The sequence below is a fragment of the Pristis pectinata genome, chromosome 37 (assembly GCF_009764475.1).
Source record: "Pristis pectinata isolate sPriPec2 chromosome 37, sPriPec2.1.pri, whole genome shotgun sequence".
NCBI lineage: Eukaryota > Metazoa > Chordata > Chondrichthyes > Rhinopristiformes > Pristidae > Pristis > Pristis pectinata.
In genome coordinates this window covers 13,190,148-13,207,555 of record NC_067440.1, presented here as the reverse complement: position 1 = coordinate 13,207,555, position 17,408 = coordinate 13,190,148, and the positions used below count along the sequence as shown (strand labels likewise).

Sequence of the window (17,408 nt, the reverse complement as noted above, 5' to 3'; positions counted from 1 at the left end):
CCTTATGATGGATGTTATGGTGGGGATCTTTGATGATGGATGTAGAAAGTATTCTGATTGATTACATCAGGGTCTGGGACGGCAATTCAAATGCGCAGGAACATAAGAAGCTGCAGAGAGTAGTGGACTAAGCCCAATACATCACGGGCACATCCCTCCCCACCATCGGGAGTATCTACAGGAGGCGCTGCCTCAAGAAGGCAACGTCTATCATCAAAGATCCCCACCATCCGGGCCGTGCCATCTTCTTGCAGCTACCATCGGGCAGGAGGTACAGAAGCCTGAAGTCCTACACCACCAGGTTCAGGAACAGCTATTTCCCTTCAACCATTTGGTTTTTGAACCAACCGGCACAAACCTAATCACTATAGTTTAGCAACACTGTGACCATTTTGTGTATAATTTATGTTTAATTTCTGTTTTTCTTGTGAATGCTGCTCATCTGACACTATGTGCCTGTGATACTGCGGCAAGTAAGTTTTTCATTGCACCTGCGCATATGACAATAAACTTGACTTTGACTTAAATCAGGAGTGAGGGACCAGCTCTCTCATAGGACCACACAATCACTGCTGGAAGCAATCCGGTGAGTCTGTGCAGCACTGGATGGTACCTGCTTAACGTCAGTGACTGCAGCCTTTGTTGAGTTCCGCAGAATGGCTGGCCGCGTCTTCATCCCTCGTCCAAGCCGGAACACCACAGGGTCAAACCCTGCATCTGCCATGGCCAAGCCGCCGAATGAGAAGAACGCTGTAGAGAGGAAGAAACGGGGGGTCTTAGAAAACTTGGTACCAAACGACCACAGTAAATACAGATGCTCCCCGCGCTACGTCATTCTGGTTATGGAGATATGGTTTTAGAGAAACCACAAATCACTACCCAAAAGATCCACTCACAGAATTTGTGTGAAAATAATAAATCAACACAAACATTTGTTTTTTGAACCTGCATTCCTTGATGCACACACAGGTGACATGGCTTTGTCTTACAGAAAGTCACAATACGGACGGTTTTCTAGATACACAACACCCCCATGAGGTGGGGGTCACAGGTATGAGTTGCACAGTGAAGAGTTGCACAGACGCCCATAAAGAGAGGAATGAAAATTCCGACAACTCCCTGTTCCATGGAGATCTCCCTCTCCCGATCTCTATCCCCATTAATCTGCACATCCTATCTGGATGTATCACGGCTTGGGACGGCAACTGCTCCGCCTGGGACCGCAAGAAACTGCAGAGAGTTGTGGACACAGCCCAGCGCATCACAGACACCAGCCTCCCCTCCTTGGACTCTGTCTTTACCTCTCGTTGTCTTGGTGAAGCAGCCAGCATAATCAAAGACCCCACCCACCCAGGACATTCTCTCTTCTCTCCTCTTCCATCGGGTGGAAGATACAGGAGCCTGAGGGCACGTACCACCAGACTTAAGGACAGCTTCTACCCCACTGTGATAAGACTATTGAACGACTCCCTTATACAATGAGATGGACTCTGACCTCACAATCTACCTTGTTGTGACCTTGCACCTTATTGCACTGCACTTTCTCTGTAGCTGTGACACTTTACTCTGTACTGTTATTGTTCTTACCTGTACTACCTCAATGCACTCTGTACCAACTCAGTGTAACTGCACTGTGTAATGAATTGACCTGTACCATCGGTTTGTAAGACAAGTTTTTCCACTGGACCTCAGTACAAGTGACAATAATAAACCAATACATCCCCCAGTCTCCTCTCTCTGTCCCCCCAATTGTCCTTTCTCTGTCCCCCATTCCCCAGTGTGTTCCCTCTCTACACCCATTCCCCTGCACATCCCCTCATGCCTCCCATTCTCCTCTCCATCCCCCATTCTCCTATCTCTATACCCCCTTTCCCCAGTGTGTCCCCTCTCTTCATCCTGATTGCCCACGTAACCCCTCTCTCCATCCCCCATTTTCCCACACGTCTCCTCTCTCTATTCCCGCTCCCTAGAGTGACCCCTCTACCCCCATTCCCCAGTGTCTGTTTTCTCTCTCTATCTCTGTTTCCTCCTGTGTCTCTATCCTGCTCTTCCATGGTCTGTTTCTGCTCTCCACTAGATTTCTCCTCAGTGTGACTCCTCCATAAATCCCTTTGTGTTTCAATGTTCCTTCCATGTATTCCAGTCCCACGGCAGGAACATCAGACTTCCGTTATGCTTTCTCATTGTCTCTGTTCTTGACCACTAGATTTTAGTGACCTTTATGGTTCCCTGTGCTTTGAAATTTTTAGCCTCACACCAAAATCTAGTTTCCACATAGTTTGCCTGCTGCTTAGCTCCGTCCTCACTGACCACCTCTGTGCGCTTGCCACGAAGCTGCTCTTTGCATCTTATGCCCAGACAATATGTCCGTGTTGGAGAGCAGGGCTCACTGTATCATGGCCAGGAGCAGGAGGAGGAATCAGCCCTGGAAGACTGCATTAAAACTTAGAGGAGGCCAAACAGGCACGATACACTGGGAGACACAAGAGGCTGCAGATGCTGAAATCTGGAGCAAAAAATGAACTGCTGGAGGGACTCAGTGTGTCGAGCAGCAGCTGTGGGAGGAAATGCACCCGAAATGTCGACTGTCCATCTCCCTCTACAGATGCTGCCTGACCTGCTGGGTTCCTCCAGTAGTTTTTTTTACAATAGATTGGGAACTTCTTGCACTCTATGAGATACTACAATTTTCTCTAAGTGTTTAAAATAAACAAATTTAACACACCCATTAAAATAGAAAAATTACAGTGTTATCACTACAAAGCGTAGTTTCAAGGCTAGGACATAGAAATAGATTCAGAATTAGGCCACTCAGTCCACGGTGCCTGCACCACCACTTGATAAGATTGCGAGGAATTTTTCACTTCAGTGTCACTTTCCTTAGAATCTCACATCCCTTGATTCTCTTATTATCCAAAGATCTGAGTCTTGCATATGCTCAGGAAATCAGCCTCCACTGCCTAGAGAATTCCAACAATTCACCACTGTCTGAGTGAAGATATTTCTTCTCTGTCCTGAATGGCTGACCCCTTTGTTTTGAGTCTGTGACCCATGGTTCTAAAAACTCCAACCAGGGAAAACAACGTCCTTCCATCTAGCCTGTCTGATCCCGTAAGGATTTTGAATGTTTCAATGAGATCACCTCTTGTTCTTCTAAACACAAGTATAGAGACCTAGTATGCTTCAACCCTCCTTGTAAGATAAGCCATACTGGGAAACAATCCTTTGATGAACTCCCCACTATTACAAGTACATCTTTCCTTAAGCAGGCAGATCAGATTTATACATAATATTCATGATGCAATCTCAGCCCTGTGTAATCACAGAAAAGTGTCTTTACTCTTGTATTCACAACTTCTTGCAATAAAAGTTAACAATTTATTATTAATTTTTTATTTTTAAAATTCAGTTTTAGTTAAAGATATGTTTTGCTCATCTTTTACTATAGAAGCTTTTACGGCATTAGTTTACTTCTCTTGCTAAAATATTGATAATACTATTCATAAGCCTTCCTGATTGCTTGTTTTATATGAACTCTCAGTGACTGGTGTACAGGGACTTCAACATAATCTCTCTGCCTGAAATATACTCTGCTGTTCTATTGTTTGTAACTCACATTTTTGCACACATCTTCCATCCTGCCATGTCCTTGCCCATTCACTGAGCCTATCCATATCCCCTTGAAGCTTCTCTGCATTCTCCTCACTTCCCACACTGCCGCCCAGCTTTGTATTATCAGCAGACTGGGACATGTTATATTTCATCTCCTGATGCAAATCATTGACATGGATTGGGAACTGGTGGGGCACCGCAACTGCTGTAGTCGAAACCTCCTGACCCAAAATTAGCCTGTTTAATCTTGGTTTCGGTCTTTTAATCAACCCTCAATTTATCACAGTACATTACCCCCAATCGTTTGTGCCTGTATTTTTGTTTAATGATCTCGTATTATTAAAGCCCAAATACAGCACATTGACTAGCTCTTCCCTACCTCCACTGCTCATTACAACTTGCAAACATTTCCAATAATTAGCCAAATGCAAGTTCCCTTTCATAAATCCCTGCTGAATTTTCCCAATTACATTATGAAGTCTGGCTACCACTTTCTTTATAATAGATTCTAGAATTTTTCCCTACCATTAATGTCAATCTGTCTGGTCTTCTCTCCCTCCTTTCTTAAATTCTGGGGTTACCTTTGCTCATTTCCAATCTTTGGGAACCATTCTAGAACCTATGGAATCTTGGAAGCTAGCAACCAACGTATCCACCATCGCACCCTGTTACTTTTTTCCTGAAAGCCTTCGGATGCAGGTCATTGGGTCCTGGGGATCTAACAGCTTTCAATCCCATTATGTTTTTCTGGACCTTTTTCCCATTAATGCTAATTTCGTATAGCTCCTTGTTTCTCCAGACATATGCTCCAGTACTTCTGGGAGATTTTCTGTCTTCTTCCATAAAGATAGACACAAAATATTTTCTTAATTTCTCTGCCATTTCCTCAGGCCTCAGTATAATTCCACTTGTCTCGGGCTGCAAGGGACCCATAATAATTTTTGCTTGTTTACTTATAGGAGCTCTTAAGGTCTGCTTTTACTGTTCTCACTAGAATATTCTCGTGTTGCCTTTTAATATACAGAATATTAATAACCACCCAACAGAATATCTAAACTCAGAAATACTTCTTTCAACTAAAGTATTGCAACTTTTCCAAATCACAATGGAGTGGCTTACAGAGAGCAATGGTACAGAGTATTGGAATTATAGTTATATCACTCTCAGTTCTAGGTTACTTTTTAAGATGGTTGACTGATATAATTTAGTGTCTGGGGTTATTTATCTGGACTAAATGATCCTGCGCTTGTTTGCGGGCGCTTTAGAATTCACTTGCCGATTCTGGTTGAAACAGTTAGCGCACGAGCGGTTGAAGAAAACTTTTCCCCAACTTTTCAAACGTTTAAATCACAACACACTACTTGATAATTTACAGCCCCGCTATCCCTCCCCCACCTCGACGCCCCTTTGTCACGTTTCTAATTCACGGGGAGTCCAATTTCTTGACTTTTATGTCAGTACTATTTATACCGAAGTATGCACCTTTCCCCAGCTGACAACTCTGAACGTAGGTAGTGGCTTTCCATAAATCCTTTCACGTAATTGGGTGACAGTTAGGATTCAATGTGATTCATTTCCTGGCTGCACTTGTTCTAAAAACCTTCAAACCCTTTCCTATCCACCACAGCCAGGCTGATACCGTAAAGGTTATTATTAATTAAATCAGTGCACCGTTTAGTTGATTTCTGAATGGATGTGAGCGGAATCTGAGACCCCAAACTTGCCTCTGAAATGTTCATTGTTTAATGTTTTGTATACTTCCCCCGCCCCGCCCCGCCCCGCCCCGCTTTATTTCCCTTCCTCACCTCTGTTCTTCCAGTGACCCAGACGGTGCTGCCACTATTGCCTCTGCTGTGATGGTTAAACCGCCGCAGACACTTTGGAACCCAGGAAGCCACGCCAATTCTCCCGCGCAAAACACCTTCAACCGGCCAATGGGAACCGCCCCCCGGCGTCCCTGGTCACTGTTGCCAACGACGTATCGGAGCCGCTTCTGCCCCCGCCCCCTCGGGTGTTTCACAGCGGTCACGGCCAAGGGAAAGAAGAGCTAACTCTTTATTTAAAACTCTACATGACTCCCTTGTCCGCTCAGCCCTCCCCACCCAACCCTTGGCACCTTCTCCCTCACCACCATCCAGGGACCTCAACAGCCCCAGGCACCGCTTCCAACCTGGTCTGCATTCGGTGCCCACAGTGTGGCCTCCTCTACATAGGTGACCGTTTTGCAAAGCATCTGCTCTCTGTCCGCAACGGCCTTCTCAAGCTTTCTGTTGCATGTCATTTTAACTCTCCTTCCCACCCCCACAACGACCTTCTCCATTCCTACAGAGAGGCCAAACGCAAGTTGGAAGAACGACATCTCATATCCCACTGGAGTAGCTTACAAGCCAATGGAATGAACATTAAACCTTCCAGTCTCAGGTAACCCACACCCCTAGTATTCTCTTCCCACATACTGACCCATCATCCGCCCCGCCCCGCCCCGCCCCCATCTGGTTTCATTTGCCCAACCGGTTTTACCTATCACCTACCAGACTCCGTCCCAACCCCTCCCCCTCACGAACGATGGAATGTAGCACACTTGGATCTTCAGAAGACTCCTGATGAGGTCCCACACAGGAGAGTGGTCAACAAGGTTATAGCACAAGGAGTTGGGAATGATGTATTAGCATGGGTTGAGAATTGGTTAGCGAAGCACAGGGTGAGAATACTGGGGCTTTCTCAGGTTGGCAGGATCAGTGCTTCTCCCCCAGTGATTCACCACCTATTATCTATGATTTGCCCGAGGGGACTAAACATCATATGGCCAAGTTTGCAAAACTAGGCAAGATTGAGAGTAGGATGTAGACAAGTGAGGGGGGGTGAGAACATGGTAGAAAAATATAACGTGGAAAACTGTAAGGTCGTCCACTTCAGTGCATGAAATACAAAAGCATTTTGTTTTAAGAGATTGGGGGAAAACTGATGTTCAAAAGGACCTGGGTCTCCTCACACAAGTCACTGAAAGCCAACATGGAATTGGGAAGGCAAGTGATAAGTTGACCATTAAGTGCAGAGCAGAAGAGGTTTTACTGTAAATGGATAGGGCTTTGGTGAGACTGCATCTGGAATATTGAATATAGTTTTGGTCTCCTTACCTAAATGATATACCTACTATATTAAGAGAATGCAGCAGTGATTCACTATACTGGCTCATATGATTAGGCCTGGAGAGAGGTGATCTCGCTAAAATTTACCAAATTCTTAAAGGGCTTGACAGAGTAGACACAGGGAGGATGTTTCCCTAGCTAATGAGGCTAGAACGTCTCCATGCAGAGGGAGGCTAGTCTTTGGAACTTGCGAAGATTGTTATTGATTTCATTCAAAACAAGTGGATATTAAAGGAAGCGAGGACAATGCAAGAATATGGCACTGGGCTAGAAGATCTTGATGAACAAGCTGAGCAGATGCAAAAGGCCAGATACTCCTGATTCTCATGTTCTCACAACACAGTTGTAAAGAGAGTGATCGGAGAATCTGAGTGTACAATGGACAGGTCATATGGCCGATGGTGTCTACACCAGCTCAACATGAAACAATTTAGATTCCAAAGCCTCATCAGTTATGACTCTTCAAATGAATCTTTGAATTTTGGAAGTGGCAGGGCATTTTAGGAAGATTGTGAAGATCTGAGAGATAGTGTAGAAGAGACTTGCATAGGGTAAATAGAGACCTAGGAAAAAATGCATGGGGTTGGGGGTATGAGAACAGAATTTAGGATGCAGAAATTGAGGGAATACACAGGAAGTGCAGAAGATCCGAATCTCACTGTCTGCTTCTGTCACCGAGTCAAGTGGGGATTTCGAAAGGAAAATAACTTGATTACTCAACAAAGGCAGCTTGCACTCAGTGGGCTGGATGGACACCTCCTGTGCTGGATGGACACCTCCTGTGCTGTAACAGTTCTATGATTTTAAGTATTGTTTTAAGCACAAATTAAACCAGCTATCTCCCTATTCACTCATTACCCTTAGCCCAGCAACCTCTGAAATTTTTATCTGTGAATGGCTTTGGCTTTTTTCTATAGCTGCCTTCAGTCTTACATGCTCTGTGTTACACTGTCATAGGAGCAGAATTAGGCCATTCGGCACATTGAGTCCACTCCACCATTCAATCATGGCTGATTTATTTTTCCCTCTCAACCCCATTCTCCTGCCTTCTCCCCGTAACCTTTGACACCCTCACTAATCAAGAACCTATCAACCTCCACTTTAAATATACCCAATGACTTGGCCTCCACAGCCGTCTGTTGCAATGAATTCCACAGATTCCTCACCCTCTGGCTGAAGAGATTCCTCCTCATCTCAGTTCTAACGAGACCTCCTTCTATTCTGAGGCTGTGCCCTCTGGTCCTACTCTCCCACTACTGGAAACATCCACTCCATCCAGGCCTTTCAATATTTGGCAGGTTTCAATGAGATCCCCCCCCCCCCATCCATCCTTCTAAACTCCAGCAAGTACAGGCCCAGAGCCATCAAACACTCCTCATACGTTAACCCTTTCATTCTCATGTTCCTCTAATGGTCCCTCCTGTGCCTGATTTCTATTGGTAGCCCAAGTCCTAAACTCCAGAGCTACTGCGCAAATCTTTTCATCCCTCTGTCCCTCCTTCCCCTCATAAACATTCATGAAAACCTGCTCCTTGCCAAAATCCTTGTACTAATATGTACCATGATGACCATTCTACATTATACTTTTTTTGTTTTAATTCTGTTCTGTCTTCTATAACTTATGTTTAATTTTGTTTTACTTGGGTACGTTGCTATGTGCCTGTGATGCTGCTGCAAGCAAGTTTTTCATTGCACCTATGCACACATATACTTGTGCACATGGCAATAAACTCAGCTTTGATCTTGTGGCTTGGCATCATATGTTGCTTCATGAATTGCTTCTGTGGAGGGACCTTGGATTTAACTGAGTTAAGGTCCCAAGTTGTAGCTGAAAGTTGATGAGACCACTCAGAGTGCAAAACAAAAATCCACAATGCAAACCTCCCTATTATCTTGCAACATCAATGCATGGTAAAATGCCCTAATTTGTTACACGGGATTTTCAAACAGAATTTGACACAAAAGGTATTAGGATAGAGGACCAAAAGCTTGGTCAAAAGGATACGTTTGGGGAAAGGGTGCAGGGGGTCCTTCAAGGAAAGGGTGGTGAAGGAACAAAAAGTTCAGGGAGGGAATTCCACATTTTAGGTCACAGGCAACCAAAGGCTGACAATGGTGAGATGTTTACAATACGTGGAAGAGGCCATAAATGGAGGAACACTGATGTCAGCAGGTGATAGGGCTTGAGACAGTTACAGAGGGGAAGAGGCGAGACTGTAGAACAGTACAATACAGGCCCATCAGCCCACAATGCACCTTGCAGCAATTTTAAAAACAAAAGCTGAACATACTTGCAGGCTGCTTTGATCAGGAGTGAATGTGCTTCACCGTGCATAAGGAATGTGGGAGAATGGATCAGAGGTAGCGGTGTATGAAAGATAGGAAGTCAATAGGGGTACACTGAGCTAGTCGAGTCCAGAGGTTGCAAAACTTCAGCAGTGGCAGGAGTAGACGCATTTAGTACTGGAGCAAAGATCTGTCCAAAGATTGGGGCTAAATACACACCCAAGACTGTGAACACTCAGACAACTGCCAGCAAGAATGGTCAAGTGATGGGATCGAAAGCAAGGGCTTTATCCATTGCATCTCATCCAGTGCTGGATATCAACAATAATGTGACAAATAAGGAACAATGGAGGGGTCAAGAAAGGCAGTGAAGAGATAGAGACACAAGAGACTGAAAATGCTGGAATCTTGAGCAAAGTAAAACAAACATTGGAGAAAATCAGTGGGTCAGGCAGCATCTGCACAGATAAAGATTTTTTCATAAATAAGCTTTATTGACAATAAAAAAAGATATACAGGTACAGGTACAAAAAAGTGCATAGCTCTTTACATTCATATTGTCATTCAGCACCATTCAGCCTTTACACTCACAGTTGTTTGCACATTTTGTGTACAAAGCACCACTGCCACTCACGTGGCCTCCTAGGATGATACACACCAAGTTTGAGGGGCTTTTACCCCCGACTTAGCCCCTCAATGTCTAATAGAAGGACCCCGGTCTGCAGTCCTTCCCTACAACACCTTTGCATTGGCTACACCGAGGTTTAGAACTCACCAACAAGCATCAAAACCTCACTTGCCTGGCAGTGAGAGGGACTCGCCATCAGATCTTTCCTGTATGGTCAGCATTTCATTCCCAACGCACTGCCCTCGGTTGCCCACCTCTGTGTGGGCTGTACCTTTGCAAAAAGGATGCAAAGCATCTTGTCACTGTTTATCTCCAGCAACCATGTAACAGTGGAATCTCTGATCCATGGGCTGTTCCCAGGGACGCATACTGCCGGGAGATCATCAGCAGGGCCAGTAGATGGTCATAGAACCATACAGCATGGAAACAGACCCTTCGGCCCAACTCATCCATGTTGTTAACTGTATTGCCCAGTGAGCTAGTCCATCTACCCACATTTGGCCCATAGCCCTCTAAACCTCTCCTATCCATGTACTTATCTAGATGGCTTTTAAACATTGCTAATGTTTAAAAGGCAGCTCATTCCAAATACACACCACCCTGTGCGTGAAGAAGCTGCCGTTGATGTCCCTTTTAAATCTTTCGTCTCTGATCTTAAACTGATGTCCTCTTGTTATTAACCCCCCACCCCCCCCAGGAAAAGACTGTGCTTTCACCCTGTTGTTAGGGATTATTCTCAAGTTATGAAATTATGGATAGCAGATATTAAAATGAGAACCAGTCTTCAGGAAATAAAACCTATTCATAATTTAACTTCAACTGATGCTTTGGGGGTCATTGAAACTAGTCAGTAGGTGTGGGACATTCTGATTCTGTACCATTGAAACTATGCAGGGCAAGACATTAGATGGATGTTCTCTTAACTGGTGCTCCACTGAAAACTTCAGGATGCAATCAGGGAAGGCATTAAACAGCCAGCTCCAGTATTAACACATCGTTAAAGGCATATCCCTGCCACTTAATGCATAGTTCAGGAAAGGTTTGTTTTGTCACTTAATATTCTGGCTAGTTGTATATTCAGGGAGCCATCTCTCAACACTGTGACAAAAGTATAGTTTGGGTGTCTGGAGTTTGTGCCCATAAGCTTTTGGACCAGCCACCAGTATTGAATATTCAAAAAGATATGCCACCATTGTAATTATGTAATTCTGCAGAGTTACCTGTCTATATTCAAAATGTTAAAGTAGGTGATTATAGCCACTGAAACTGTAGGTAATTATTTATTGTTGTCCTTGTGTTTAAGTAGAACGGGATTCTCCCCAGATCTGCTGTGTTGAATAAAGACTTTTACCACCAGCTTCAGTGTCTCTCTGGTGACTTAGTTCACAGTCACACCACCTGTCTATGCCCCTCATGATCTTGTATACCTCTATCAATCACCACTCAATCCCCTACATTCCAGGGAATAAAGTCCGAGTCTACCTAACCTCTCCTTGCAACTCAGACCACCACCACCACCGCCCCCCCCCCCCCCCCCCCCCAAAGTCCGGGCAACAACCTGGTAAATCTTTTGTGCTCTCTTAGAGCAGGGTGACCAAAGAAAAGGTGAAGGATGACAGGCAGATGGCGCCAGGTGGGGGAAAGGGTGGAGCTGGGAGACAGGTTGGTGATAAGTGGAAGTAGACAAAGAGGGGAAAAAAAAGGGCAGATGGAGAAAGATGGTGTGTGCGTGAAGGCGGGGACACGTGCTAGAGGATGATGTGGGAACCAAGGTTACCAGCGATGGAATCTGATAAGTAAGGTGATAGAGGGAACCATTAGGGGAGATGGAACCAGATAGGGGAGGGGAGGGGAGCCAGTGGGTGAAATGTGGGGTTAGTAAATGGATGGAACCAGGACTGGGCATTATCGGGTTTTCTGTAATCAATGGTGTGTTTGTAGATAGTGTCATCAAGGGACAGCCTGGAGATGAGAAAAAGTCACGTCATCTCACAGGAGACACACAGAAACAAAATGCAGAGCCAATGAGATTCCTGAAAAATTCCTCTACAGCATTTGAAATCAACCCTAGAAATCACATTGACCGCACGTAGGCAAATCATTTTACTAAGTCAATACCACAGATGAGAAGCTCCAAAAAGTGAGATCCAAGAAACTAATTCTCAGGAAACCCTGAAGTAGCTGCAGTACAAATGTCAAAACAAAAAAGGCCAAGGGGTGACCCAATACAAGTCTTTTAAGATCATAAAGGTGTTTACTAATGTGGATCTACAGCTGCTTCAGAATGAGGGAAGGCAAAACTAGGGGAGGGGGGGAAAAAAAATCACTTGTGTACATCAATGCACTAGTCAACATCTTCATCAATGGAGCAACCAGGGAGCAGCCAGATGATGAGATATGGAAGCCACGTCATCTCAAAAGGTTAGACAACAAATAACCCAAAAGGAAATCCAGGAGAAGTACCTTTACCTTGATTGGCAAGGGCAGAAAACTGACAGGGAGGCAGCCTACATGGATCAATAAACACTGGTATTTTCATCTAAATGGCATATTTCAGCACCATATATTCCAGGTTAACCAGGCTCCCTTAAAGGAACTCAATGAATATTGCAAGAGGCATTCAAAATTATGGGAAGGTTTTGAAGAAAAGAAGTTATTCTTTTAAAGAAAATTTCCTGTGCTCAGGAAGTTGGGGATAAGCATACCAGATTGTTACAAAGGCCAATCAGGATAGTTTTTTTTAATTTCACAAGTGTGGGGGAAGAAAGGGACAGAGGATAAGGTATCAAGCAGATATTTATCCACAGTATGATGGGCAGAACAGCTACACAAGAACTGGAGGCAGTTTGCCTGAGGGAGGAAAAAAGGGAATAAAATGGAACATAAGCAGTTGTTGTGATCTTAAATAGCAGTGGAAGCAGATTCAATAGCCTTCAGAAAGGAATTACTTGTGCGACTATAAACAGAAAGCAGGAAGAATGGCTCTAATTGGAGACCTCTTTCAAGGAACTGCAACAGGGCACCATAGATCGAAAGTCATTTTCTGATCTGCATGTGTCAAGTTTGAGTAATATCAGATAGGCATATAGTCTCTGCCATTAAAGATTGAAACAGTGGCTTCTCATTCCATTAGATTGCAGAAAGACCCCGTTGAATTGTATATGGTGCACTTTTTGAAGTGCGAGCTTGGGAGCGTTTGGATCAATTTTTGACCACCTAAATGAGAAACAGTTTTCAAATCCCATCATTCCAGTGATTTCTTCAAAAGGATATTCCAGCAAGGCCAAGGTCCTCACAGATATTGCTATACATTGAATAAAATTGATGACAACTCTCTGTAGACAAGTATCATCATTGACAAAAGGGAGAGCTTTATATCTTTTTGGTCCAGATTCCAGCATCTGTAGACTCATATCGCCAATTAATATTTAAATCTCATTAAAATCACTCCCAACTTCATTAACCAGTCCAAAATTCTGCTTCTTATAGTCCAGCCTTCATTTGTCCTTTTGCCTATCACTTCCCTGTGCTCACCGACCTACAATGAAACATTTGTGTACATGGGACCAATTCTCATAATTCCACCACAGCTCACTTAACAACTCCCACCCCTCCTTCCTAAACCCAACTTCTTCTGGTCTTACAATCCTCCAAAATCTCTGCTCTCAATGGTGACTCTGCCTTCAGCTGCTTGCACCCCAAACTCTGGAAATTCTCCACCCCATCTCCCTTCCCTGGCACTCTAAGCTTTTGGTTAGTGCCCAAGATCACTAAAGATGGCTGGGTATCATTTTTTATTTGGGAAGTGTTGTGGGATGGGGGTTTCATTATATTAATTACTTTAAATATCACCCTCTGCACCATTTACTGATTTAAGATTTATACTGCACATCATTATGCACATATAGACTATTGTAAAGCTTAGAAACAAAACAGGAATCAGAAATTCTAGGTCAGAGCTGGGAGGCTGCAGTATTTTCAGTGAGGCCACGTGACTAGTGTTGCTCTGTTAATGCAGCAGCACTATGTGCATCAGCCACCCAGCTCACACACATCTGCATTCATTGAAAGGGAATCTGGATGGAATTTATCTTTTCCTCCTCTCTCACTGGGAAACAACTCCAGGTAATTATTTTGCACATGTCAAACAGTAAATTGATAAATAGTCAAGCATGTGTGCATTGCATCACAATTCTGTTCATTACAAAGCAAGATGGGACTCCAGCTTGTTTAAAGTGCCACTGCACACAAAGTCCTTGGCTGGATGCCTGCTGCTGAGAGTGTCATTCACCGCGTGGAACTCCAAGCTGGGTCCCCAAGTCTGCTATAAAGAATACAACAAGAACATGACAAATCAGATTCAGTGCAATTATTTTATTCCACCAGCATTGTTGAAATAACACAAAACACAGAGGCATTTCAGGGCAAGTTTATTGACCATATTTAAACCAAATACATATTAATTGAAATATACTCTTCTACAGCTAATGCTCTGATTAGCATCAGGGGTAGGGGGAGAGACAAAAATGGAAAGCCAACATAATATTAATCAATCTCAGAAAAGACATCATTGAGGCAAATAAAAGAGATACACAAAAAAAATAGATGAGGCAATGAAAAGTGATATGGTGAAAGGACCAGATGAAGACAGACACGGGGATTGTGTTGTGTGAACACTGTCAATGGAGCCATGGGTCAAATGGCTCATTTGTGCTGTACATCCAATGTAAATAATGGTACTATAGTGATGAAACTTCTGGAGAACTGCATGTTTATCACATCACACCACACCCCTCCCCCTCCCCACACACACACACACACAAAATAGCCATCTTTTGTCACCATCTCTGGAAACTAGCCCACCAAGCCTTGACTGACAAGAACAGCAAACTACCAACCAGACTTGGAATATTCTAGTCTCAGATTTCCCAAGTCATACAGCCCAGAGAACATGCAAATTCCACATAGAGAGGTCAGGATTGAACCCAGGTCCCTGGAGCTGAGAGACAGCTGCACCACCTCTGTATTGCCCCATGAATTACAAATACATTTTGCAAATATAATATCTATTCTCTATTTCTTAAAATGACACATTTCATGACATGGACATTCTAAAACACTCCAGAGCAAACTAAATACTATTGGGAGATGCACCAACAATAATAGCGAGCCATTAAACTAAAATGCAATGAAACTAGTAAACACTGAAGCAGCTCAGCAGCAGAGGAAGTCTGGGCAGAAAAGGGCAGCAAGGATTCTGTAGACTGGGGACCAAAATGAACATCTGCCCCTGGAGGCAGAGGACACTGCCAAAGTTCCATATGGGTACTTTGCATCTGTCTTGCCAAAAATTACAGTAAAGGTGGAGGTACACAAAATCCTTGAAGACTGCTGGACCTAAAAGTACACAAGATACCAGAACATAATTGGATGCACCCTTGGTTGCTGAGGAAAGAAAATTGCAGAGTTATTGCCCGTTACCTTCTAATCCTCCTCACAAGAAAGCTGTTCCAGGGTACAGAAAATGTTAGAACCTTGTTCAATAAAAGGCTTAAAATATAAACCCTGGAACTGCAGGCCACGTAGTTTAATCTGACCAAGACAAAATTAAGCACAACTTGAATTAATAAAAGATATTACAGTATTTGTAAAAGACAAATCAAATTTGACAAAGACAATTAACTTTTTTGCCCGAGGTAATGGATGGTTAATGAACAGCATGGTTGATGCAAATAGGGAATTCCAAAGGGCACTTACAGGGTCCTTTGCTCCTAGTCAGCAAGGAATAAAATGGGCAGTGACAGCACGGACAAGAAGTTGGTTCGGTGACAAAACAAATATGGCGAGCAGATTTTTTTTAATTGGTCAGAGAAAGTCAAACAATGGCGTTCCCCAGAGGAAAGTTCTGGGATGATTGTTTTTCCCTGATAATTATTTGGATTAGGACACAATTTCAAAACTTGGAAGTTTAGTGGACAATAAAGAGGACATCAAAAGATTTCAAAAGCATATTTACTGTTGGAAATGCCGGATATGTAGCTATGGCAACATAAAATTTAACAGCAAAAAGCAAAAAAGTGAAAAAGGCAATACAAGAGGCGATACAACTTAAAAGGGTGCAGGAATTGATTGTGTGGAGTTTGCACATTCTCCGTGACCATACAAGTTTCCCATGGGTGCTCCAGTTTCCTCCCACATCCCAAAGTCATTCAGGTTGGTAGTTTAACTGGCCACTGTAAATTACCCCCAGAATGCATGTGGGTGGTAGAATCTGGGGGAAGTCAAGAAGCAGGTGGGAAAAAAATTCAATATAGGATGAATGTAAAAGGGTGGTTGATGGTTCATGTGGACTCAGTGGACCGAAGGACCTGTTTCTGTCCTGTATCTGTCTGACTCAGACTTGGGTGTGTATGTCCACACACCTTTGATGTCAAGACTGGCTGAGAAAGTGCTTAAAAGGAAATAGGGGATCCTGGACTTAGAGGCATAGTACAAAATTAAGGAAGTTCTGATGCAGCTTCTCATGCTGCACTCACCTGCGATTATGCAATGCATTCTGGTCACAACTTTAAAAAGGATATGAAGAGGTGCAGAGGAGATATTTTTAAGAATTGTTTTAGAGTCCTGTGTCATGGGGAAGCTGGAATTATTTTCCTTTGCATAGGGAAGGTTGAAAACAGATGTAGATAAGCTTTTCCCATTGATGAAAGGTCAAGAAGGTGGCCAGCAAAATAACCAGAGTGGAGAGGATTTAGAATGAATTACTGGACAGGGTAGTGGATGCAGATTTAATTGGTACTTCAAGATGAAAAATTGCAGGGCTTCAGGGAAAGCACAGCAGTGCAAGGTTAGCTACCCTGGCCTTGCAGAGAACTGGCAAGGACTTTAATTGCGCTGCTACCATTCCATGATTGTAAATCCAGATTCCCACCTGTTCTTCCATAGCCAGACCATGCATCAAATCCACTCCAGACCAAGGTTGGCTAATAAAATATCTTTATTAGTCACATGTACATCAAGACACACAGTGAAATGCATCTTTTACATAGTGTTCTGGGGGCAGCCTGCAAGTGTTGCCACACTTCTGGTGCCAACATAGCATGCCCACAACTTCCTAACCTGTATGTCTTTGGAATGTGGGAGGAAACCCACGCAGACACAGGGTAATGTAGTGGTCTTTGCTCTTGTTAATCTGCACAAGTCACTTTAAAATATGACTGCTAGGAGGGTCAGTGACCACAGCCAAACATTCCTCCAAGAGCAAATGAATAAACTACGAGAAAAACAAAGTAACGGAAATACTCAGAACAGACGACATCTGTGGAAAGGGAAACAAGAGTACTGAATAATGCACAAAGGCCCTTCTTTGTTCTAAAACAAACAACTGCAGCACAAGCAATCTTTCTTCATAGCTGAAACACCCCAGTCCTGGCATACCTTCATAAATTTCACTTGCACCCTCATATCCTTCCAGTAATGTTGTGCCAGAAATCCAGCTAAGGCCCAGCTTGTGTCTTTACAGCTCTAGTATTACTTCGCTGATATTATACAAATATCATGTATGTGTACCTGTTATGTCTGCTTCCTCATTTGTGACAATTTTAGAATTTTATGCCCTTGCACAAAAGAATGTGTGAATCATATCATTGCTGCCATCTTACAATTACTAATGAGCAAGGTGATCTGCTCAAAACCCAGTTGATTTAGTTACTTGTGAACTAATTTAGTAACAC

At 43.5% G+C, this 17,408-nt stretch overlaps 1 protein-coding gene across 2 annotated transcripts in view; it reads right to left on the bottom strand.

The window, feature by feature from the left end:
• LOC127586615 (G2/mitotic-specific cyclin-B3-like) overlaps window positions 1–17,408 on the bottom strand; it is a 44,475-nt gene that overhangs the window by 21,516 nt on the left and 5,551 nt on the right. For both annotated transcript variants that reach the window (XM_052044725.1, XM_052044726.1), the window contains exon 2: window positions 614–750. In XM_052044725.1, coding sequence (XP_051900685.1) covers window positions 614–724 — 111 coding nt within the window. In that variant the 5' untranslated portion in view covers window positions 725–750. The remainder of the gene's footprint in view (window positions 1–613; window positions 751–17,408) is intronic.